At 46.9% G+C, this 24051-nt stretch overlaps 1 protein-coding gene across 1 annotated transcript; it reads right to left on the reverse strand.

The window, feature by feature from the left end:
* Window positions 1-1709: 1709 nt before the first annotated feature.
* Ncaph (non-SMC condensin I complex subunit H) lies at window positions 1710-23873 on the reverse strand. The gene is made up of 16 exons (XM_059261341.1): window positions 23783-23873; window positions 22761-22853; window positions 22119-22254; window positions 21228-21352; window positions 19818-20007; window positions 18378-18469; window positions 17464-17669; window positions 15036-15184; window positions 14525-14631; window positions 13519-13641; window positions 8801-8911; window positions 7506-7691; window positions 6155-6271; window positions 4872-4963; window positions 4392-4467; window positions 1710-1936 (listed from the first exon to the last, which is right to left on the reverse strand). The coding sequence occupies exons 2-16, from the start codon at window positions 22806-22808 to the stop codon at window positions 1877-1879; spliced, it is 1818 nt and encodes a 605-aa protein (XP_059117324.1). The 5' UTR covers window positions 22809-22853; window positions 23783-23873; the 3' UTR covers window positions 1710-1876.
* Window positions 23874-24051: the final 178 nt, after the last annotated feature.

Consider the following 24051-nt stretch of genomic DNA (forward strand, 5'->3'; position numbering starts at 1 on the left):
CCTTTGTAAGCTACCAGCTTCTTGATGGTGCATCCTCTGTCAATCATGCCCCCATAACCTGACAGACTCACTGCTTCAATCAAGATGGGTGGTCTGGCATCAGCACCTAACCTGGATGAACAGAAGTCTATTCACATTTCCCGAGGAAGTTACGCAGGGCAAGAGACTGTTAGGGCTTAGAGCAAGTTATAAGAATAACAACTGGCCAGGTGGTGGTGGCACACGCCTTTAATCCCAGCACTCAGGAGGCAGAGGCAGGTGGATCTCTGTGAGTTCGAGGCCAGCCTGGTCTACAAAGTGAGTTCCAGGAAAGGCGCAACGCTACAGAGAAACCCTGTCTCGAAAAACAAAAAGAATAACAACTGCATACTCTTGCTTCTTGCCCATCACCCCAGATGCTAACTTGGACAGTAAGTAACAGGGATCTTGGGCACACTGCAGACAACCTTTATGTATTTTTTTTTCTCTTTGGGGGCCTGCCACCCAGCTCCCAAATATATCCATGGACACTTATTCTTACTTATGAATGCCCAGCCTTAGCTTGGCTTGTTTCTAGCCAGCTTTTCTAACGTAAATTATTATCCTGTTTCTCTTTAACTACGTTTGCCTCTGAGCTTTTTACCTCTCTTTATTCTATGGTTTTTTTGTTTGGTTGTTTTGTTTTTCCTTCTTACTCTGTGGCTGGACCCTCTTCTTTTCTCACTCCTCACTCTTCTCCTTCTTCCCTAGATTTCCCCTATTTATTCTCTCTCCTGCCAGCCCTGCCTATCCTTTCTCCTGCCTCACTATTGGCCATTCAGCTCTTCATTAGACCAATCAGGTTTTAGACAGGCAAAGTAACACAGCTTCACAGTTAAACAAATGCAACATAAACGAATGCAACACATCTTTGTACCATTAGACAAACATTCCACAGCATAAACAAATGTAACATATCTTAAACTAATATTCCACAACACCTTTATCCCCGTTCCCTGAGGTTATGGGAAAACATTTTCTATCTGGGAATGCTGAACTCTGTGTGGCCCTGGAGTGTGGATACAGAAGACAGAAAGGAGGCCTCTGCAGTCCCCAGGGCAGGCAATAGGAGTCTGAACTTGCTGGTGACTAGGAATGAAGGTGTGTATGATAAGGAGGGGGTCAGTGAGTCAGTGCTCAGCCTGTGACTACAGCAGCGCAGCAGCAAGGTGGCTGCAAGAGACCCCGGAGGCAAACTCAAGGCCCATCCCTCAAACAACCAAGCCCCTCCTGTGTTCCTCACAGCAGTGCTGAAGCTAAATGAAGTCAGAAGGGCAAGAGAACACTTATATATCACCCCTCCCACAGCATCATAGGTGCTTATAACAGACCTGATCTCCAAATAGGCATTCTTTCTCCTCCTCCTGCTCTTGCGTATCACCTCCCTTGTGGGCGTGGCATCCTGGACAGCTGAGGGGAGTAACCAGGTTTGATGCTAACACTGAATGTCTACTGGGCACTCACATTGTACCAGAATGGTTTTATTTTTGAACATTATATACAATTAAGTTTACAAGTGATAAATTTTATGTACATGGACTAGAGAACTCTTTAAAGACAGTGAGAAGCTGCTATTCTCCACAACAGTACAGAGTGGAAAGTAGATTCTAGTGACCAGAAGCACATGGATATAAAGAAGATTATCTTTATACTCCAGCCCAATAAGCTCCCCTCTCCTAGGTGGAGGGAAACTTCCATCAGCATGGAGCTTCAGAGCGTGGCATTCAAGCTGAGGTGGCAAGAGGGGAGAGCCACAGCACTGTGGTAGTTGCCGGCTACAGCCACACTACAACCCCAGCATCTCTCCACCGCCTCTAGGATGCAATGGGCCTCCCACTGCAGACGTCTCAAAGTGGACTCAGTCTCCTTGCATCACAAGAACATCAGAAAGATCCTCTGTGCCTTCTAGCTTCAGATTCTGAGGGAAGATAAGAAACACACAGGCTTTGATAGACTGGCAACCAAATCCTGAGACAATTTTAGTCGAGGAGACAAGGTGACTACAGAGAATGAGGTTTCATCACTACAAGAAAAACCATCTCATGGCAAATAGTTTGTACAAAGCTGCTTTTCACCAGGTGGTGGCGGCAACTCCCACAGAAGCTGAAGGGCCAGGCCATCTGCCCCTAGGGAGCTAAGAGATGCAGGGGGGGAGGCCACCGTGAGCCTTGGCACACACGACTCACCTGTCTGGCTGCCTCCACAGGTCCATCCCCCCATCCCCCAGCTGTTACATCTCTGACAGCTGCCCTTCCCAGCTCTGCTCAGCAACCATCTCAACTCCCATCTTCACCTCAGGCAGCTGTTTCCCTAGGGCTGGCCGACTGTCAAGCCTTCCTGTCTTTTCTCCACCCCCGACCCCCAAAGGTGCAGCGGTGAGATGTGTTGGTACTCGGCACCCAGCCCACCCTCAAAGGTGCAGCGGTGAGATGCGTTGGTACTCGGCACCCCCCACCCTCTTCCCTACCACACCTTCCTGGTGGCTGTAGCTCAGCTTCTACAAGCTGTGGGAGCAGAGGGACTTAGCTCAGTGCAAGAGCACTTGCCTAACATGTAAGGCCCTAAGTCTGGTCTCTAGCACGGGGGAAGGTGCTTCCAGACTCAGTGAGTTTTTGCTGCTGGCTACAGTGGCAGAAGAGAGGGAACTACATCTATCCTGAATCCTAAGCCCCACCACACAGCACATCTGAGGGAGGTCACTAACTAGAGTGATGGACAGACAGGGTCCACATAGGATTGACTAAGAGTAAGAACAAGGCTGGAAAGATGGCTCAGTGGTTAAAGCACTGGTTGCTCTTCCGGAGGACCTAGGTTCAATTCCCAGCACCCACATGCCAACTCACATGTTGTTCAAATCTTAGATGGTTTTTAATAAAAAACCCAGAGCCAGATATCAGGGTGAAAGCTGAAAGATCAGAGAAACAGAGCAGCAGCCACTAGTTCTTACCTCTACGAAATTCTCTGCCTTAAGAGAGTGAGTTCCTGTTTCCTCATGCCTTATATACCTTTCTCTGCCCAGACATCACTTCCTGGAATTAAATGTGTGTGCCACCATTGCCCTCTGTTCCCAGTGTAGCCTTGAACTCACAGAGATCCAGACGGATCTCTGCCTCCAGAGTGATAGGATTAACGGTGTGTGCCACCACTGCCTGACCTCTATATGTCTTATCTAGTGGCTGGCTGGCTCTGTCCTCTGATCCTCACGCAAGCTTTATTAGAGTACACCACACTCACAGCTGTGTCTGTAACTCTAGCTCCAGGGGATCCTACTCCCTCACAGACATTCATGCAGGCAAAGCATCAATGCACAAAAAATAAAAACAAATAAATAAAAAAGAATAAGAAGGAAGATCAAGGTGTGGGATGAAGTGTTTGGGCAATGTTTTCCTTGAGATTGTTAAGGTCTGAGTCATCACAGAACTCTGATCTTAGGAAATGTCAAAATATTCCAAGTCCAATCTCATACTCAGCCTGACAGGGTATGAGCTGTGGCCATATTGCATTCTTCAGATAATAAGTCCTCTTGAGGACTCCAAATGGGAGCCTTGATCACAACAAGAAAAAGTCGATCCTCTAAAGCCTGAACCATCACCAGGGGAAGGGAGCGGAGCTGCCAGAGCTGGGAACCTGAGTAGGAACACTCCTACTCCAAATGGGGACTTATAGCCAGTGCCCACTAACTTTCTTGTTAACAGTCTCCCCAGTCACCCAGTTAGTTTTTCAGCCTTTCTTCAGGTTCATGGCATCTGATGTTTCTATCAGGAACCCCACAGAAACACCCTCACTGCCATCTCCCTTAACCACAGAGAGGGGATATGTGCCCCCCACCTCTGTCCCCGTAAGCTTTTTCTTTTTCTTTCTTTTTTTTTTAAAGCTAGGTGGCGGTGGTGCACACCTTTAATCCTAGCACTCAGGAGGCAGATCTCTGTGAGTTCGAGACCAGCCCAGTCTACAGAGTGAGTTCCAGGACAGTCAGAGCTACATAGAGAAACCATGTCTCAAAAACAAAACAAAAAAAAACAAACAAAAAAAAAAAAATAAAGAAAAAAGTTTTTTTTTTATTTTAGTCATTTGTGTGTCTAGGTCTGTGTATCTGTGTGTGTGTGTGTGTGTGTGTGTGTGTGTGTGTGTGTGTGTGTGTGTGAAAGGCCAGAAGAACAGGTGTCAGAACCCCCTGAGTTGAAGTTACAAGAGTTGTGTATTGCCCAATATGGGTATGGGTGCTGGTAACTGAACTCAGGCCCTCTGAATAGGATTACAGGCTCTTACCCACTGTGTGGTAACTCTTGGAAGATCTGCTTACTATAAAATCTCTAGTGAGCTGGCAGGAAAAGGCAGATTCAAACACTCCTGTACTTACTCGAATGACCTACCTTTTCATTGGCTAAATGCAGAAGACACGCAAAAGCCAAGGGTATGGAGAGATTCTGAGCCATGAGTGGGGGCAGCCTGGAAAGAAAGGTACCAGCACTGAGTAGGTCATGTAACTGAGAGAACAGGGATCCTCCGTCAGGTAGGAATCTCACACACACACACACACACACACACACACACACACACACACCCCTAAAAACTACAGAGGAACAAAGGATTCCCCAGGCTTTATAAACAAATGCATTTGCAAGCAGGTTTTTCTAGTTTGTATTTGGAAATAAAATGTCTCCCAGACTGTTCCAGCCACTGGAACAGTGCTTTTTACAGCTTATTCACACATAGGGCAGACACAGCTCCTTCAGGTGGTCACATAAAGCAGCTGTGGGCAGTGGGCCTGTCATGCTAAAAGTCCCACTAAGACGCTGGCCAGAACGCAGAGGGGAAATGCACCCCCAGCCCTCTGTCTGTCCGCACCACACCTCTTCTGCAGGTCCTTCGTGAGTCCACTGAGCATCTTCTCATCAGCCACCTCCTCAGGGGCCCCTTCTTTGCCATTGACACTGTGGTTTACCTAACCAAAAAAAATAAATAAATAAAAAATAAAAAATTATGGTTTGACCACTTAAGTTCATGCTTGAAACAATAAAAACTTGCAAAACTGTACATTCAATAAAGAAAAGTGTACTGAATGAAGCAAAGATAAATTCTTGTTTTTTGTTTTTTTAAATATTTCTAAAAGACTTAGATGTTTTAGTTTGGTCTCCACCTAGGCACTCTTAAGAGGTGCTGGAATTTTTGTCTTGTTTTTTGTTGTTGTTTGTTTGAGACAGGGTCTTTCTATGTATGAACCCACAGAGGTCCACCTGCCTCTGGCATGCGCCACCACGCCTGGCTGAGGTGCTGGAATTTTAAAGAGAGGTAATCAGGTCACCGAGGTGTGGACTGTGGATAGTGGACCATATGCCCTTGTTCTTTCTTTCATATTCTAGCCACGATACAAGTGATCAGACCCTATTTGTGCTTCTGTAAAGTACTACTCCAAGACCAAAGCAATGGCAGCCGCCCACTGCAGCCTGAACCTCTAAGACTGAGCCGATGTACGTGTCTTTTCTCTGAGAGGAGTGTCTCTGCTGTTTGTTACAGTACGCACACTGATACAGGGACTGAGGCTTTCTCTGATATAGCCAAGACCATGCAGCTTAGGGTCCTCAATAACCATGAATCTCATTGCTTAGCCATGAGCCTTAGTAGAAGGTGTGTGTGGAGTTTGTAGAACAGGATGGGTATGAACAGCCACTCAGGGTTCGCCTTACACTCAGGAGAAAGAATCTGGCCAAGTGATTATTTTTCCAGTGCTCTTGTTGAGAACAACATCCCAAATCAGAACATCAGCTCAAAACTTACAACACTTTCTGACACTTTTAAGGTAGTCACACAGTTTACTTTGCAAAAGTCATGTTTCAACTTAAGTTGCTACTGGTAAGTACTCCAAATGCTCGTCAATACTGGAAAGATTCAGTTGCTAAGGCAGCACAATTCATTACCAGTAAGGTAAGACAAGAGCCAAAGGTACTAGCTTGCCACGTGTCTCAGCTTTCGTGTGACCTGCCCGCTCCTCTGCTGGGACAATGTCTGTCTTTCTTAAACTGTGACTGCATCTCTCTGCTTTGGGGCCATGGACAACACTGAGGGTTCATGGGCTGCAGACCTCAGCTCTCCCCTCCCACACGGGACACCTAGAGAACATGAGTGCTGTCCCCACCTCTGTGTCAGCCTCCTTTCTGGAGAACTCTGTCAGCAGGCCCCACATGCTCTGCTTCAGCTTCTTCATGTCCATCTTCTTGGCCGTCTTGGCATAATGGATTTCTATTTTATTCACCTGAAACAGGAATAGCAAAGCAGAATTGGGCAGAAGAAAAACATCAACTGACCGTAAAAACAAAAGTCTGGAATGAAAAAGTTGGAAATCAAGAAGGAATCCAGGCCAGGCATAGTGGCGCACACCTTTGTTCCCAGCACTCAGAGGCAACTGGATCTCTGTGAGTTTGAGACCAGCCCGATCTACATACTGAGTTCCAAGTTACAATGTAAGATCGCCTCAAAAAACAAAACAAAAAAGGAACATCTCTCCCCTCAAAAAAAAAAAAAAAAAAAAAAAAAATCACTTCTTTTTGTTTTTACCTTTTGTATTTTGTTGTTTGGTTGGTTTTTAAGATAGGGTCTCGCCGGGCGGTGGTGGCGCACACCTTTAATCCCAGCACTCGGGAGGCAGAGGCAGGTGGATCTCCGTGAGTTCGAGGCCAGCCTGGTCTACAGAGCAAGATCTAGGAAAGGTGCAAAGCTACACAGAGAAAGCCTGTCTCGAAAAACAACAACAAAAACAACAACAAAAAAAAGATAGGGTCTCATGTAGCCAAGGCTGGCCTTGACTTCCTATGTACATCTTGAACTTCTGATCCACTTGCTTCCAAGCTTCAGTGCTGGGATTATAAGTGTGTACCACGATGCCCAATTTTAATGAGCCAGAATTTAAAGAGCAGTGCGGGGACTGAACCAGGGCTTCATATAGCTAGGTAAACACTCCACCAACAAAGCTCCACTCCCAGATCCTAATTTCTTTTTAATTAGAAGTAATTTACATTAAGACTAAGAATTCCAGTGTAAAGAGATGAGTAGATAAAATATTAGGTAGCACCAAGTCTGGCACTTGGTATAGGACATATAGATGTTGAACAATAAAATCAATTTGGCCAAGGTTTCTAGAAGGCACACAGCTAAGCTCATGAAGCAGCATGTAAAGATATGCTCCCTGCTGCAGCCTTCACTCATGTACTTTATTGGCATGATCAATCCACTCCTACTTATGGCCCGGGTTTGATTCTCAACACTGCAAAAGTAAATACAAATTGTATTTGGAAAGATGTCAGTTCTACGTGACCATGTAACTAACCAGCAGCAGCTCAACCCTGTCTACAACTCAGCTGCCTGGAGAGCAGCAAGTTAAGATGGAAAGAGAGAGCAGGCAGAGTGCAGGCTGAAGGGACTCCCACATGAGGCATTACACAGATTTCCGGGAAACCACACAGTCCCAGCTGCCTCCTCCTCCTCCTCACCTTCTGAGGCTCAGCCACCAAGTTCGACTCTCCGTAAGTTGTGATATCTGCTCCTTGGCTTTCAGAAGAAATGTGACCATTCTCCTGTACATTCTTCTGCGTACAGCAAGGATCAGATTCGAGGTCAAAGGTCCTAACTGGTTCCGAAAATAAATCATCTGACTCTTCACAGTCACTGTCAGCAGCCTGGGCAAGGAAACATCAGCCTCAAGTTTGGCAGAAGTTGTCAATGGAGCTTAGAAATCACCAGGAAGAGTCCATGCACACAAAGCAAGCGGAGATCACCTGAGAATCCACTAAGTGAGCGCCAAGGTGGAGTGCTCACCTCGCTTCTTCCTGCTCACATAAATAAACCTAGAGACAGGCATCTGTCATCAGCCTCAGACTTCTGAAGCGTGAGCTTAAGGAGTACAATGACCACAGAGACCAGCGTCACCTTTGCTTAGTAGACAAGAGCACAGAGCAGGAGCTGGGCAAACAACTCGGCAGGAGAGCACGCACACAGTACCTGAGGTACTGGGTTCTATCCCCCTGCCCCATCTCTTCCTGCTCCTGCCATCCAGATGTAGAACTCTCAGCTACCTCCCCAGCACCAAGTCTGCCTGCATGCCACCATGCTTCCCACCATGATGGTCATGGATTAAACCCCTGAACTGTAAGCCAGCCCCCATCAAAGCACAACAGTCTGCCTCTCCCCAGGAAGGACAGAACCAGAACCCGTGCCTGCCAGTTCTTCCCTCCCCACATGCAGGTCAGGCGTCTGTCCTCCTCCCCATCACTTCTAACTGCTGTTTCTTCAGTGGACTCGCAATGAGAAACAGGAATGATGTAGAACCAACCAAGGTCTTAAGACGAGCAGTGACTTGTACAAGTCCTTCTGATAAACACTTCCAGACTGTTCTTGGTCCCACTGAACCACACCACCATTCACATGCCTATGTGTTTTGTCTCCCGGCCAAATATTAGCTCCTAAGAACAGAAGTGTAGTTCTATTCCTTGGGAATCCCACAGCAGCCAGGATTAGTGCTATGTTGTGCAGGCCAAAGACTCCATCCACATGTCAACTCATTCGCAGAGGGTGTCCACTGCTTCCTGAACCCAGGGTATGCGTAAAGCGGCCGCACTGAGCTCATTTCTCAGCACTGTTCAGTGGTCTATACAGAGACAGACTGTGCACCCAGAAAAGCCCCACTAGACTGAGGACTCCTACAGCTGTCTGCATCCAGAAGGGGCAATGGAAACCAGGGAAGAGACCACCCTCCGTCTGGGAGAGGTGAGAGCTCTTCTTCCCTTACCTCAAGTCCAGGGCAGAAGTTGGAGGTGTCGTTAGGGTTGTTGTAGTCATAGTCTTCGATTTCCTCATAGTGCTCAGTCTTTGCCTGCTGGTCCTGGCCCATCTTGAGTAACTAGAATAAAGGGTGGGGGAGGATACAAAAAGAATTTTCTAGAAAAGCAGCTACTGGACAACGTTGGGGATATCAGGCTTGTTTCCTACGCTCAATTTCTAGCATAGTCTAGAAGGAAATGACTGACCATAGAGCAAGGATCCTAGCAGCCTACAGTCCAACTGAGTCTCCACTGCACAGAACGACACAAGGCACAGGGCACAGAGTCTCTGCTCACCCCCAAAACTAAAACACTTCCTCATCTCATCTGCAACTGCATCTTCTGAGTTTTATTTAAAAACAAAAGCTGACCACCTTACCTACAGCTTTCTGAAAGAAATTCAACTGTACCTGAACAATCCTGCTAAGAACTCATTTCCTTATTGTAGAGGCAGCCTGTTGGGGCTGGGAGAGGACTCCGTACGGTGCCTGCCTTGCAAGCACGAGGGCCTAAGCGTCTAACCCTAGGTCTGGAAAGCAGTGAGACGGATCGCTACAACTCTGCTCACCAGCCAGTTTAGCCAACTGGCGATCACAGGGTGCAGTGAGAGACTGTCTCAGAAAAGAGAGGTGGAGCCAGGAGGAAGCCTCAGAGGGGAAGGTGCTTGCTACCAAGTCTGACAACCTAAGTTCAATCCCCAGGTCCAGTATGGTTGGAGGAAAAAACGGACTCCTAAAAGTTGTCCTCTGACCTCCACACATGTACTGTGCGGTACTCATGTGCATGTTCCCACACAGTACACACAAGGGAAACACCCAACATCTACCTCTGTTCCAGTGTACATACATGCATGAGTGCTTGTGCGCACGCACACGCGCACACACACAGTTAGGCTGCTGTCCCCTTGCTGGGGCAACCACTGCTCACTACAAAGCAAAAACAGAAGCAGCCAGCTCTTTCTCCTAATTATACGTGAGTCCCCATTCAACCTTCCACCGCCTCACAGAACTGTGCTCCCTTTGGAAGTGCTCAGTAACTACAGCCCTCAAACATCTGCAGCTCTCACACCAGCGGTCTGGACTTGGGATATACATCTTGGAGTTGAGGGGAACGGCTGGAGATGCACTGAGCTTACCACGCGATCTTGACTATCCTAATATAATCCCATACTTCAAAATCAACCCCCTTAAAACAATATTTTTATAATACAAATTCAAAAATAATATCAAACATTCAGAAGGTTATGAAGTGGCCCACATTCCTCCACCGTTTCTCATACGACACAGTAAGTTCTTCTCCACTGGAACACCCTACTCTGTGTATGTGTTAGCTTGCCCCTTGCCAGGTTTCTAGTGTCCTTTTCACGGTGTAGCTCCACTGAAGAAAAAGGGAACTCAAGCTCCTGATGCTTGGCTGCCTGCCTCTCATGGGGACCGCCATTCTAAACATAAGAACCACAGTTCTTTCTTCCACAGGGAACACCACAGACGGCTTTATCCTCCTGCACCCTGAATGGCTAGCCTACTGAAAGTTCATAAGAAAGGCTACAGGGGGGGTGGCCATCCAAGAGGCTTCGCTGTGTAGCTGTGTCTCAGCCCTGCTCTGCCATTCCACATCAGGCTGTCTGTGCCTTGAGCACAGCAATCTCTGCTGTGGCCACAGCTGCAGCTCACAGTACTGCTGCAGCTGTCTCCTCTGCATTTCTGTGAAGTGAACACTATTGGTCAGTCTGTGTAAGTAGAGTAGCATATTGGTGAATTCAGGAAAATATATGTATATCATTAAAATTATGAACTGAACGTAGTGGTACACAACTGGAATCCTGGTCCTCGAAAGTGATGAAGCATGAGGATCCCAAGTTTGAGGCAAGTTAGGAATATGTAGTGAGTTCAAGGCCAGCCTGAGCCACAAAGCGAACACTGTCTCAAAAGAAAACAAACAAAGCTAGAAAATGCTCTATATTGGCTGGTTGTGTGTGTCAACTTGACACAGCTAGTCATCAGAGAGGAAGGAGCCTCAGTGGAGGAAATGCCTCCATGAGATCCAGCTGTAAGACATTTTCTCTATTGGTAATCTAAAGGGGAGGGCGCAGCCCATGGTGAGTGGTGCCATCCTTAGGCTGGTGGTCCTGGATTCTCTAACAAAGCAGGTTAAGCAAGACAGTAAGTAGCACCCCTCCAAGGCCTGTGTATCAGCTCCTGCCTCTAGGATCCTGCCCTGCTAGAGTTCCTGTCCTGACTTCATTTGGTGATGAACAGCACTGTGGAAATATAAGCTGAAACCTTTCCTTCCAACTTCTTGGTGACGGTGTTTTGTTGCAGCAATAGAAACCCTAAAACAAGTTGGTTCCAGGAGTGGGGTATTGCTGTGACAGACCTGACCATGTTTTGGGGAGGATTGTGGAAAGACTTTGGAACTTTGGGCTAGAAAAGCCATTGAGTGTTAAGAGCTCTGTGGGAGCTTGGAAGGTAAGAATGTTGAGAGCAGTGCAGAAGATGGAGGCCTGGCTTATGAAGTTTCAGAGGGACATTTAAAGACTCTATTAGGACCGTTTGCTATTTTGATTTAAGATTCTGTCATTCTGGTTTGCTGGGGCTGAAGAATTCAGCTGTGATTAACAAGATACCAGAACTACCAAGGTGAAACTTTGCTTTACTGGGATATTTGATGCTGGTCGGCTAAAGCTGAGAATTGAGTTGTGATTAAGAAGAGAACATCATTGTGGTGAAATCTTCTGGGAAGTGTTTCCTGAGAGTCAGCACACAGAAGCTGTGTTCCAGAGGCAGCTGAGGTTGTACCTTACGCTGGCAGCCAAACTTGGCAGTGTAAGAGTCACCCATGTAGTACTGGTTTTGAAGGCATGAAGGGGTCATGGAGAGCAGCTGGGGACTGGCACTCTTAGAGGCCTGGAGAGGCCACTGGTTGAAGACTGAGGACTGAAGGGGTCATACAGAGAAGCTGAGGCTTGGCACCATGAAGACATCTAGGAGAGGCTATTGGTGAAAGTGCAGCCCAGTTGCAGCAGAGGACCCCAGCGTTTTGGAGATGCCAGGACCATGGGAAGACAACCAAGGACAGCAGCAGCACTGGAGTGGAGCCAGCTGGGGCCTAGGAGATGAGCTGTGTGTGCTGCAGAGGGCAGAGCCGGAGAAGTGACCAAAGCCCTTCGCAGGAACCCAAAAGATCACGAGTGGACCCCAGATATTGGACGGTTAGAGTTTGATTTTGCTTTGCTTTGATTGTGACTCTGCCCTAATTTTTCCCTCTTGAAGTAAAGTATTTTACTGGAGCCCACAGTTGAGAGACTTTGAATTTTAAAAGACATTGGCCAGGCCAAGGCAGGAATATTGTGATGTGCACATGCACACACAAGATAAATAAATAAAATGCAGGGACTGAGGAATGGCTCATCAGTTCAGAGGGTGCACTGCTCTCGAGGAGAACCTGAGTTTGTTTCCCAGCACCCATGTTGGACATCTGAAAACCTCCTGCAACTCCAGTTCCAAGGGAATCCAAGGCCCCAGGCTGCCTCAGGCTGTGTACTCCCAAGCTCAGACCCTCATCCGAATCTACATAGTTCAAAACAATGAAGGCATAAAATGTAAAAAAAAAATAAAAAATAAAAAAATAAAAGACATTGGCTATTTTAAAGGGACTAAATTTTTAATGTGTTTGAATTTGTAAAAACTGTGGGACATTTTTTAAGATTTATTTATTTTATGTGTATGAGTGCTCCATCTGCATGAATACCTGCATGTCAGAAGAGGGTATCAGATCCCATTATAGATAGTTGTGAGTTGTGAAGCACCATGTGGTTGCTGGGAATTGAACTCAGGTCCTCTGGAAAATCAGCCAGTGCTCTTAACAGCTGAGCCATCTCTCCAGCCCGAGTTATTTATGTATTAATGTGAGATCTTGGGGATGAATAAGAAAGGAAAGGTTGTGGCTTTTCGTTTGTGTGTCAAGTTGACAAGCGGTCAGCTGTACCAGCGTGTTTTGTGTGTCAACTTGACACAAGCTAGAGTCATCAGAGGAAGGAGCCTCAGTTGAGGAAATGCTTCCATGAGATCCAGCTGTAAAGTATTTTCTCATTTAGTGACAATTGAAAGAGGGCCCAGCCCAGAGTGGGTGGTGCCATCCCTGGGTAGGTGGTCCTGGGTTCTGTAAGAAAGCGGGCTGAACAAGCCATGGGGAGCAAGCCAGTAAGCTGCATTATGGCCTCTGCATCAGCTCCTGCCTCCAAGTTCCTGTCCTATTTGACTTCTTGTCCCGACTTCCTTCAGTGATGAACAGCAATGCTGAAGTGTAAACTGAATAAACTTTTTGCTTTTTGGTATGGTGCTTTGTTGCAGCAGTAGAAACCCTAACTAGGACATGCTCCTTGGGAAATTCAATCCCTAGTTCCACAAAGAACTTAAGCACTTGTAAGGAACAGACAAAATGACGAGGAAACTATCAACTACTCCTGCAGGTGACTCTGCAAAAGTGGGACTACCGAAGCTGGGTGTAACCCACGGCAGAGCGCTCCAAGGTGACGGCTCTCCAGTCTGTCCTCTCACTTTGCCTCACCCATCTACCTCCCATGATTCCTCCTCCACGGTGCTGCCCAACAGTGACACTATAAGCCACGGGATCCACACAGGCCATCAAGAGACAACAGCTTAAAGGAAGGGGGGCACCATCTTACCCTTATGCCTGGTTTGAGGTGAAGCTGGACCAGAGTATCAGCTTCATAGTGGAAATCTGTGGGAAGAGTGGTAGCTTTGCAATTCTGGTTCTCCAAAGTGGACTTGGTCAGAGTGGTAGCAGCCTAGTCATAAAAAAAAAAAGAAAGCCTTCTTAGTAACAATGATATATATCACTCTAAAGGAGTTTAGGAAGGGTGTGGGCATTACATTACTCTACTCCTTGCAATTCTCTGGTCAGCATAATGAAGTGACTGTGCTGGCCAGGAGAGGAGGCCTGTAATCACAACACTCAGAGGGCTGAGGCAGGCATCCTGTCATGAGTTCAAGATTCACGTGGGCTGTAGAGGGCATGAGACTGGGCAACAGTGTCACCCTGTCTAACGTTCTAAGCTTGCCTGTCCCTGGCACTGGCTTTGGGACTATTTCTCAGTGGTCCCTTAGGGATGAGGGAGAATGAGAGTACTAGTTTATTAGTTAAAATTGTTTGTTTGTTTGTTTTTAATTTTTCGAGACAGGGTTTCTCTGTGTAGTTTTGGTGCCTGTCCTGGATCTTGCTCTGTAGACCAGGCTGGCCCCGAACTCACAGAGATCCGCCTGGCTCTACCTCTGAAGTGCTAGGATTAAAGGCATGCACCACCACCGCCCAGTTTATCAGTTAAAGTTATAGCTGGGCACCAGGGCACATCTGGGGAGTAAAGGCAGGAGGACCAGAAGTTTAAGGCCAGCCTCAGCTATATAGAGAGTTTGAGGGCAGCCTGTGCTACATGAGACCCTATCTCTAGAAAACAAAAAATTAAATATACAATAACTTTCTGCTTATTTCTTTTGTTATGGAGTCTATGTAGCCCCAGCTAGCCTGGAACTCAGAGAACCTCTGCCTCATGAGTGCTGAGATTAAAGACATGTGATGTCACACCAGGCTATACAGTGATTTTTGAAAACCCTGTCTGAAAGGGCAAAAGGAGTGCAGAGTAATCTCAGAAGGCACTAATGTCTGGTACAAACCTTTGTTTTCTGAAAATATGCATCAAAATCAATATCATCATCAAAATTAATTTCGAAGTCTTTCTTTGCACTCTTCTTTCTGTTCTCCACGTAGGAGGCAGTGTCTTCTGCAGAAACAGAGACAGTTTACAGCACTCTTCACCTCTATGCCAACATTGATCTCATCTCACATCTGCTAATGGCCTGGTAAGCACAAGGCAGCATGTGGCTAAGCATCACTACAGTGGTGGACTATGGCAGAATCACAGGCCTCGTCCATCTAAACTTAACATCTGTGCTATGCTAGCTGTATGCATCAGTACATGCTCCACTTTCTTACAGAGCCTGGAAGGCTGGAGGGGACTTCCCTTGTGTCCCCCCACTTACGTTGTGCTGGTACTAGGAAGCAGAATGAGGTCATGAGGCCTGTTCTCCAGACTCTAAGCCTTACTCTTGCCACTCAACATTGACCACAGTGCAGCCAGTATGTGCTGGACAGCATTGTCTTCAAGTCCCACCCACAAGTACTCACGCTTGGGTCTAGGCCGAAAGCGCCAGTGATCTGGGCCAGCCCACATCTTCATGGTCCGGGGACTGAAATAGGAGTATTCTCCAGGTTTCATGGATAAAAGGGAGCACATGGTTTGGACGTTGCTGTCCCCGAGGGAAATAACTTCTTCCCTGTAACATATACAAATCATTTGTTCAAGTATATTGCACAGAATATAAACCATAAATTTACATGAAAAAAAACTGATTTACTAAATATGCTACCCACCTCCTCTACCACAAAGGATCACTTCCTTTTCAGTTTTTTTATATTTCATTTTATATGTATGGGTGTTTTACCTGCATGTATGTGTGTGTACCACGTGCATGCCTGGTACCTTCAGAAGCCAGAAGGTACCAGGGTATAGGTTCCCTGGAACTGGAGTTCTAGGGCTGTGAGGCACCATGTGGAGTCTCTGGTTCCAGAAACAGCCTTTCTAAGTCCAAGCAAACCCGTCATTAAGAGACCACCAAGTTTTGACCTGTTTAGTGTTTTTGCCTAATTTTCTCACAAAGTGTTTATAACTATACAAATATGTTGGCTGTTCCAAAGTGCCTTGTAAATATTAATCTACCCATCTGAGGGACAAGAAAACAGGTAGAAAAGTCAAGTTTTTGTTTTTGTTTTTTTTTTAAAGATATAGTCTCCCCTATGTAGCACTGGCTGGCCTGAAACTCATGACATAGACCAGCAAAACACCAATGCTGGCCTGGGTATGGTGGCAGATGCCTATAATCCCTGAACTAGGGAGGATGAGGCAGGAGGATCTTGAGTTTGATCCTGGGCTATACAATGATATTTAGCCTCAAAAAACAAGCAAACAATGCCAGAGCTGGGAGCTGGACACAATTCTCTGAACCAGACTTGGGTCTTTTCACACATGGTTTATGCCACACAACATGACAATTCTAGTTCCCATTCTCTCACTGATTAGGGTCCACAGACACTGCCTTAGTTCCTCCTAAGAGTGGAAAAGATGTTCCATTTTACATACTTAGCCCCCCAAACACTTGGGGAACCCCTTTAGTAATGTTAGGTCACCCAGCTTCATCTGTCAGCTTGGCAGCTCTGGTGCCTGAGGGAGGCCTCTCCTCAGGCTGTGGCACTAGGAAGCACATTAGTCAACTCAGCCGCCCTGGGAGGATGACAGTGGTGAGTGAGGAGAGTGCAGTCTTGGGTGTGAGGACCTTTGCACCGGCACTGAGCTGAGCACAAGTCCTTTCCACACACTCTACAGAGTAAGGAAAAAAAGCTTTAAAAAGGGAACAGGCACTGGGCGTGGTAGCACACGCCTTTAATCCCTGGGGAGGCAGAGCCAGGCCGAACTCTGAGTTCAAGGCCAGCCTGGTCTATAGAGCAAGTTCCAGGAAACCCTGTCTTGAAAATAATAATAATGATGATGATGATGATAATAAAAGAAGCAGACTGGGAGCCAGGCGGTGGTGGCGCATGCCTTTAATCCCAGCACTCAGGAGGCAGAGCCAGGAGGATCTCTGTGAGTTCGAGGCCAGCCAGGCCTAGATCCAGGACAAACACCAAAACTACACAGAGAAACACTGTCTTGAAAAACCAAAAAGAAGCAGACTGGCCTTCTCTTTAGAACTTTAAAAACAACAAAAATGGACAAACCAAAACCACAACCAATCAAACCAAAAGCCCAAGAGACTCTGTATTTCAAAATTAATTTTTAAAATTAAACTACAAAACCCTCACATTTCAAGTCTGTAGGACCCTATGCTGTCAAGGACAAGGAGCTAGGCTATGTCACAGACTACATATGTGTAGTTCCACAAGAAGTACAGATGAAACCAGACGGCTGCAGAGCCTCTCTCCCTGGACCGCATCTGCACTCTGCTGTCAGCTTTTGGCGGTTAGGCACTTACAGGCAAAGGTGTGAAGAGCCTGTCTCCCTTCCCAACCGCCTGGCCTGATGCTATGCAGAGAGAGGCCCTGTAGGCTTCCGGAACTCTAGTCACCAATAAATCCTTCAACACATTCTGGGGGTCAGGTACCCCTTGCCAAGTCTATACAACTAACCAAATCTGTACACCTGTACCCTAAGGCTGCTCTACCCAATCCTCACCCTCTTAGGGGCCATCTCTGTTCTACCACCCCCTAACGTCACAGGCACTCCTTCAGACTAGTTGTCCTAATGCCACTGAGCTCACGGTTTCCTGCCAGCCAGTCCAGAGGCTCGGTCAGCCAGCCGAATACTTCCCTAGTTTGGGCAAGAAGTGGGATGAGGTCTGCCTGAGCAGCGGTCGGTCAGTTCTATAACGAAGTGGCACCAACACACAAAGCCAGGTGCGACCCTCAGCCATGTGGCTCAGCCCGTGTGTGCTATGGCACACCTGCCAGCTAACCGGAGCTGGAGGCCTGTTTGGAAACCTTCTAGGACCAGGGGCCTTACCGGCTGCTTTGGACCTGGCAGAGTTCCTTCCAGCTCCCCAACTCCTCATGGTCCCCAGCTGCAGCAGGGTCTCGCTCATCGTTGTCATCAAAGTCTTCCACCACGGGCCCGTCAGGGACGTCCCCTTCGTCACTGTCTTCAACCTCAGCGTTGATGTCAAATACCTGGTCGTTCTTCTTAAACTTGTCTACCAGGGCCGACACAGACTACAGAGAAGACAGGGCTCTTCAGCCGTCCCCATTCTTAGGGTCACCCCAGCTCATCCCTGCAAAGCAGCTGTTTTCAGCTTCTCCTTTTCCTGCCTCCCACCCCCAGCCCCACCTGCCAGAACCAGCCCTCTCACACGGAAGTTTACACTGTGCAGTGCAGGCTGAAGCTGCATTGTGTTGGGCACATTTTGGAAAACACAAAACAGGAATCTGCATTCATTAACTGCATGTTTGAGAACAGTTTTCCATGGAGACCATTTATGTTGGAAGTTGCAGTAAGTAGGCTAAAGGGAGCCCTGCTAAAAATACACAAAGGAAGGCTTTAACATGACAGTTTCTCAGGAAACAGTGTGCCAGGGGACTTAACCCCAAAAGAAGGAAATGCCTCTAGCCTGACAGCAGCTGGAGACAAGAGGCTACTATGATAAGCAAATCTGACCCTAAGGGAGCAAATAGGACATGGAACTGACCTCAGAATCCACAACTGTCTGATGGTCCTGCTGGGGTTCACAGCCCCACCCTCCCAGCTAGGCTGAGAATTCCCAGAGAAGTGCCAAAGGAAATATTTTCTGTACTCTTGAATAAATAAAATTGATGCCACAGTTTTGGTTCCCACTGGGCAGAACTAATCTTAGGCTAGCTAACTGAAACCACCAGCCATTGGAAAATGCCCCAAGCCCTTATAAATCCAAAAGTTGACCACACCTCGTTATGTGTTTCACTGTCCCATTTAGTAAACTGGAACTCGGCCAGGGAAGGGCAGAGCTGGCGGTCCTCCACACACTGCTGCAGGGTCGCTGCAGGGACAGCAAGGTCAAGGAAACATTACAGGTGGGCCGAGTTTGCCGCTTTAGAATGACACGGAGGGAGAGGCGGTCACCTCACTGTCCCGCAGAGGCCGGATTGCCAGTGCTGGCTGGCTGCCAACGTCCTGCTGCTGGACCATTTGGGGGTGCAAACAGACACAGGTGCACCCACAGTGGAGGCAAGCTAAATGCCATTCCCAGAGCTAACTGCAAAGGAAAGGCGGAGGCATGGACATTTGATTCTGAAGTGAGCTCTAGAGCTGGGTGTACAGGCCTTTTCTTAAAAGCATACTGAGTTTCTTAGTAATCACATAATGGTACTTATTAAAGTAGCTACAGATGACATACATCAGAGGATCACAGCCCTAGCTGAGGGCATAGACACAGAAAACAAACTGTTAGCACAAACAGTTACGCTGAGCAAACGTCTACAAGAGCAGAAAGGATGAAACGGGGTAGTGGTGTATGCCTGTAATTCCAGCCCGTGGGAGGGGAGGAAGAAGAGGGAGGTACAAGGCCGGCCTGGTAAACAGCTGCAGCCCAGAAGGAGAAGCTCCATTCCATTCAGCACACAGACGTGCTCACAAGCATACACAGCTATGCCACTGCAGCACATGGCGCTCACTGTTCCCTGCAACATTCTTGGAAGAGCTCGTGGTCAGTAGGGAAGAGAGAGAAATGAGGGGAAGACGCTGAGATCTTGTCAAGTCTGAGGAAACTACTAACAGGCGAGGTCAGTTCTTAGACTGCCACAGGGCTTGAAAACAACTCACAATACCCCCTTTTCAGGACCCTGGGAAGTGGGAACAAATAAGAACAAGGTATCTCTGTCTGGAGAGATGTCTCTTTCCTGCACCCCAGCTCAAACATTGACCCTCCAAGTAAGCCTGTAAATACGAGTTGGCTGTAAACAATGAGTACATGAGGTCCATGGCATACAGGCATAGTGGTGGCTTACTTTTTTTTTTTTAATAAAGATTTACTTATTTATTATGTATACAACGTTCTGTCCACATGTATGCCTGCAGGCCAGAAGAGGGCACCAGATCTCATCACAGATGGTTGTGAGCCATCATGTGGTTGCTGGGAACTGAACTCAGGACCTCTGGAAAAGCAGCCAATGCTCTTAACCTCTGAGCCATCTCTCCAGCCCCGATGGCTTACTATTTAGACTCCATACTGCAGAGAGGGGGAAGTGAGCGGTTGGCAGGCACTGCCAAAGATCACCCAATTTGGCTGAGTAACCAAAGCAACAACGAGAACAGGACAGGCTACCCCCATGACTATGAGAAGCTTCTCTAGTGACCGAGATACACTGATAAAGGGTGATTCTACTTACCTTCTAAATCTGTCATGTCTACCCAACCTAAATCTGGCAATTCCACAGGTTCTCCTGAGGAGAGAGTCTGCATGTCAGAAGGAAAAAGCAGCTCGCTTCTATAGTCCTGGCAGTGAAGGGTGGAGAGAAATACCCCAGCTGTACTGCACTCATCAAAGGAGGCTGCAGTCTTCTGAAACATAGGATCCACCTGCGTGCAAGAACAGGGAACCAAAGAATGACAGCAGGCAGCAGCAGCAGCGGCAACAGCGGCAGCAGGAAACAAGCTCATGCACAGGTCTGTCTACAAGACTGAACGCTGTGCACGGGCAACTGGGGAGGACTTTCTGAGTCATCAGGTAAAATCCTGGCTGAAGAAAGGCAGTACACGGTCAGATGGATGAGCGATGAGAAGTCTATTTCCAATCTCTTTATCTACAACATACATGGACAGACGCCCTCTGGCTAGTTCCCTTCCACAGGCAGTTTCTAAACAGCTACTTCTAACAAGCCCAACACAGTAAAATGCTATCACAACAAATCCTGTTGCCTTAACAAGCTATTGGGATGGAGCTAATCACAAGGTTCTATCCTTCCTATGTTTCGGGGACTTCTGTTTAAGGTGGGGTCCTACTCTATCCCCAAGTTGGCATCTTACTCAAAGCCTTCTGCCCGGGGCTCCTGAGTGTCAGGATTACAGGTATATGGAACCACATCTGGCTCACTACTGTTGCTCTGAACAGAAATAGTTCTAAGATTGGAAGAACCCAACCAGGATGACGAGGTGAGGAACAGGCAGTCGGCAGGGCTGGTGGCTAAGCAAAGGCTGGCAATGGGTGCAAGGAGGAAGGCCCAAGGCTGGGTCAGGGAAGGGCGGCACAGTCATGTGACACCAACCCAAAGGCAGAGCACGAGGCTCAAAAGGAGGAAGTCACTGGGATCCTACTAGGAAGAGAATACTGCGCTCAGGTCTTACTGATGCTTTGGGATAGGGCTTCCAAGGAGAAACAGGGCTTGACTCTGATAACACAGATGTGGCTCCCTGGCCTTGCTTGGAGGTTATGATCTGCAATCTTCATGACCCCATCTCAACATCCTGGGTCCCAAAAGGACATGTTTCACACCTCCACATCCTCTCATCTCTCTTGTCATCCAGGCAACCTCACAGCTCCATAATCATTCTCCCAGTTCACTTACCCTCCCCACCCTAGTGCCCCTCACGTGACTGACCTCACAGAACACTGGTATTGTCACTCCTAGTCCCTTTCTCAAATGCTAACCAGCCATGTTCTCCCATCTGGAGCCCAGACCTACAGTCATGAGTCTGCAGTTAATGATCTAGCCTTTCTTCAAAGCTCAGTCCAGCCATAAACGCCGACCCTATGGCCTGCTCTGCTGAATCAGAGCCCACACAAGCACACACTTCCTCACCTCACACTTTCGATCTGCTTCAGACACATTGATGTTGCTTAGGTTCTGCTCGATGGTTTTGCAGGATGGCTTCTTCTTTGGCTTGGCAGCCTTTTTAGTTGTTCCTGGTTCAACAGCACTTCCATCTAAAGGGTAAGAGCAGTTCTTGAAAGCCTTCTAGAGCAGTCATAATTTACACAGGAAATCCCCTCAAGTTAACAAACTCATCTAACCTGCTGCTTACAGAGTAACTGGATTAATAGATAACACATTTCACTTCTAATGAAAATCAATTTCTGGTTGGGTGGTGGTGGCGGCACATGTCTTTAATCCCAGCACTTGGTAGACAAAGGCAGGCAGATCTCTGTGAGTTTGAGGCCAGCCTGGTCTACAGAGTGAGTTTCAGGACAGACAGAGCTACACAAAGAAATCCTGTCTCAGACAAAAAAAAAAAAAAAAAATTTGTGAATACACCAAGCAGAAGCTCCCTAGTTAGTGTTTACTAAGTCTTGCTAAATAATTTCTAAAAGCTTTTAGACAGTTCTTTTTGAAGAAAAAGAACTAGTACTGTTGAAAGCAAGCTCCTATAAGGATAATCAAAGGCCTTTAAGAGACAGAGAAACCCTAGCACAAAAGGCAGGTATGACTGCTGCCTAGGCTGGACGGGGCTCAGTTCAGTTCCCAGTAAGTCACCCATCCCAAAAGACAAACAGTTGTATAAAATAGTTCACCATCCATCAGGAGTTCTCTACAGAATCCAGTAAGCCACATTTCCTGTATTTTCTCATGGAAAACCACATTCTGGAAATATCCAGGCCTTCAAAAAAGGCCTGACCGACTTCCTGTGTTTTCACCCTTGCCCAGTACACACCAGAAGTAGCCCCTTGAAGCCAGCTCCCCCTGCACATGCACCTGCACGGCTCTCCTCTTCCTCCTGAGACGGTGCGTCCTTGCCCAGCCCCCCAAGGACTCTGTAAACATCAGCATGGACAGCATCCACACGAACGGCATAGATCTTGGTGCTGGCATCCAAGGTGCCAGCAGCCACCTAGTCCAAAAGCACAGTTAGATTCATGAAGAGGCACAGGACAGCACTTGGACAGGTAAAATCCAGCTAGATTCATAAAATATTTATTGAAGAAAAAAAAAAAACCTGAAAGGTGCTCAAAGACTGATGGGAAATAAAAACATGTTTTTCCCTCTGCATTTCACCCTTTGAGAAAAGGGTGTAAAGGAGCTGGGGCTGGAGAGTTGGCTCAGTGGTTAAGAGCACTGACTGCTCTTCCAGAGGTCCCCAGGGTTTAATTCCTAGCACTCACACGGCAGCTCACAACAGTTTGTAACTCCAAGATCTGACACCCTCACACAGACATACATTCAGGCAAAACACCAATGCACATAAAATAAAAATAAATAAATTATCTTTTTAAAAAAAAAAAAAAAAAAGGAGCTATAGTACTGTCTCATCAGGAAGGCTCTTGTGAATTCAAGTGTGTTACACTAAGCATTCAAAATAATTGAGTCAGCTGTAAGGAATGTACCCATGCTTCTTACTTTAAAGTTCGTTGGTTCTGTGTCCTTCTGCTTAAGAATCTCCGACATGAAATCAATCAAATGTAAGCCAAAAGCGTTCTTAGTGGTGATTTTCTAGGGGAAGAAATTCCAGAAAGGTTTATTACTCACAGGCTCAGCTCATATAAGCTCCTGTAAATGACACTGAAGTTTATCAGAAATACCCCCACTGATCTCCATTCCCACTTGCAACAGAGCCAAATCCACGTGCACTCGCCTCCTCAAAGGCTGAAAACGGAGAAGTCATGAGAGCTCACTGTGCACAGGCCTTGCTCTAAGAACTCCGTAGACGCCTGTGAGGCAGGTACTCCCCTACTCTCCCTTTAGAGGAGGAACCTGGAGCAGGGAGGTCAGTGATTTATCACAGTCTCCCAGTTTATAAGTGGGAAAGAGAGGTTCTAATGCAGGGTGGCTCCAGAACTTTTTATTAGTTTCTAAACTCACACCAGTTGTCTGTAAGTCACGTGGCCGTGTTAGATGTACTACAATCAGTAGGCCATTCACAAGCAGCAACATCAAAGCTTCCACCAAGAGGCTGGGCGGTGGTGGTGCACACCTTTAATCCCATCACTTGGGAGGCAGAGGCAGGTGGATCTCTGTGAGTTTGAACCCAGCCTGGTCTACAGAGCGAGTTTCAGGACAGGCTCCAAAGCTAAACAGAGAAACCCCCGTCTAGAACTGACCCCCCACAAAAAAAAAAAAAAAAAGAAAAGAAAAAGAAAAAAAAGGCTTTCACCAAAAACAGTAAAGCCACACTGAGGAAAAAAAAAAAAAAAAACAGCATTAGGTAGCCACACTAGAGAATAAACAAACCATCACATTTTTTTTTTTTTTTTAACCTAAATCAAGAAAATCCTGTCTCCCTCTGATCAGATACAAAATCATAGTTGGGCATGTTGGTACACACCTGAAATGAGGTGAGGCAGAAGGATCACAGGTTTGAGGCCAACCTGAACTACAAAGCAAGATCCTGTCTAAATAAATAGAAACCAACAAATACTCACATTTTCAGTAGAAAGCTTGATACAGGTAGAGTAATGTTCTGTGATCTGTGTGTTTGTAAACTTGGATATGGTAGTTGAAGCATCAATATTCCTAAATGAAAAACAAAAATTCTAGCAAGGATCTACAATACAGTTACTTCAAAACACAAAGCCAGGAGGCCAGCAAGATGGCTCAGTGGGTAAAGGCACTCGGTCGTCAAACCTGACGACCTGAGATTGATCCCTGGAACACAAAGTAGGACAAAACTAACCCCTGCAAATTGTCCTGC

Source organism: Peromyscus eremicus, chromosome 4, assembly GCF_949786415.1.
Source record: "Peromyscus eremicus chromosome 4, PerEre_H2_v1, whole genome shotgun sequence".
NCBI lineage: Eukaryota > Metazoa > Chordata > Mammalia > Rodentia > Cricetidae > Peromyscus > Peromyscus eremicus.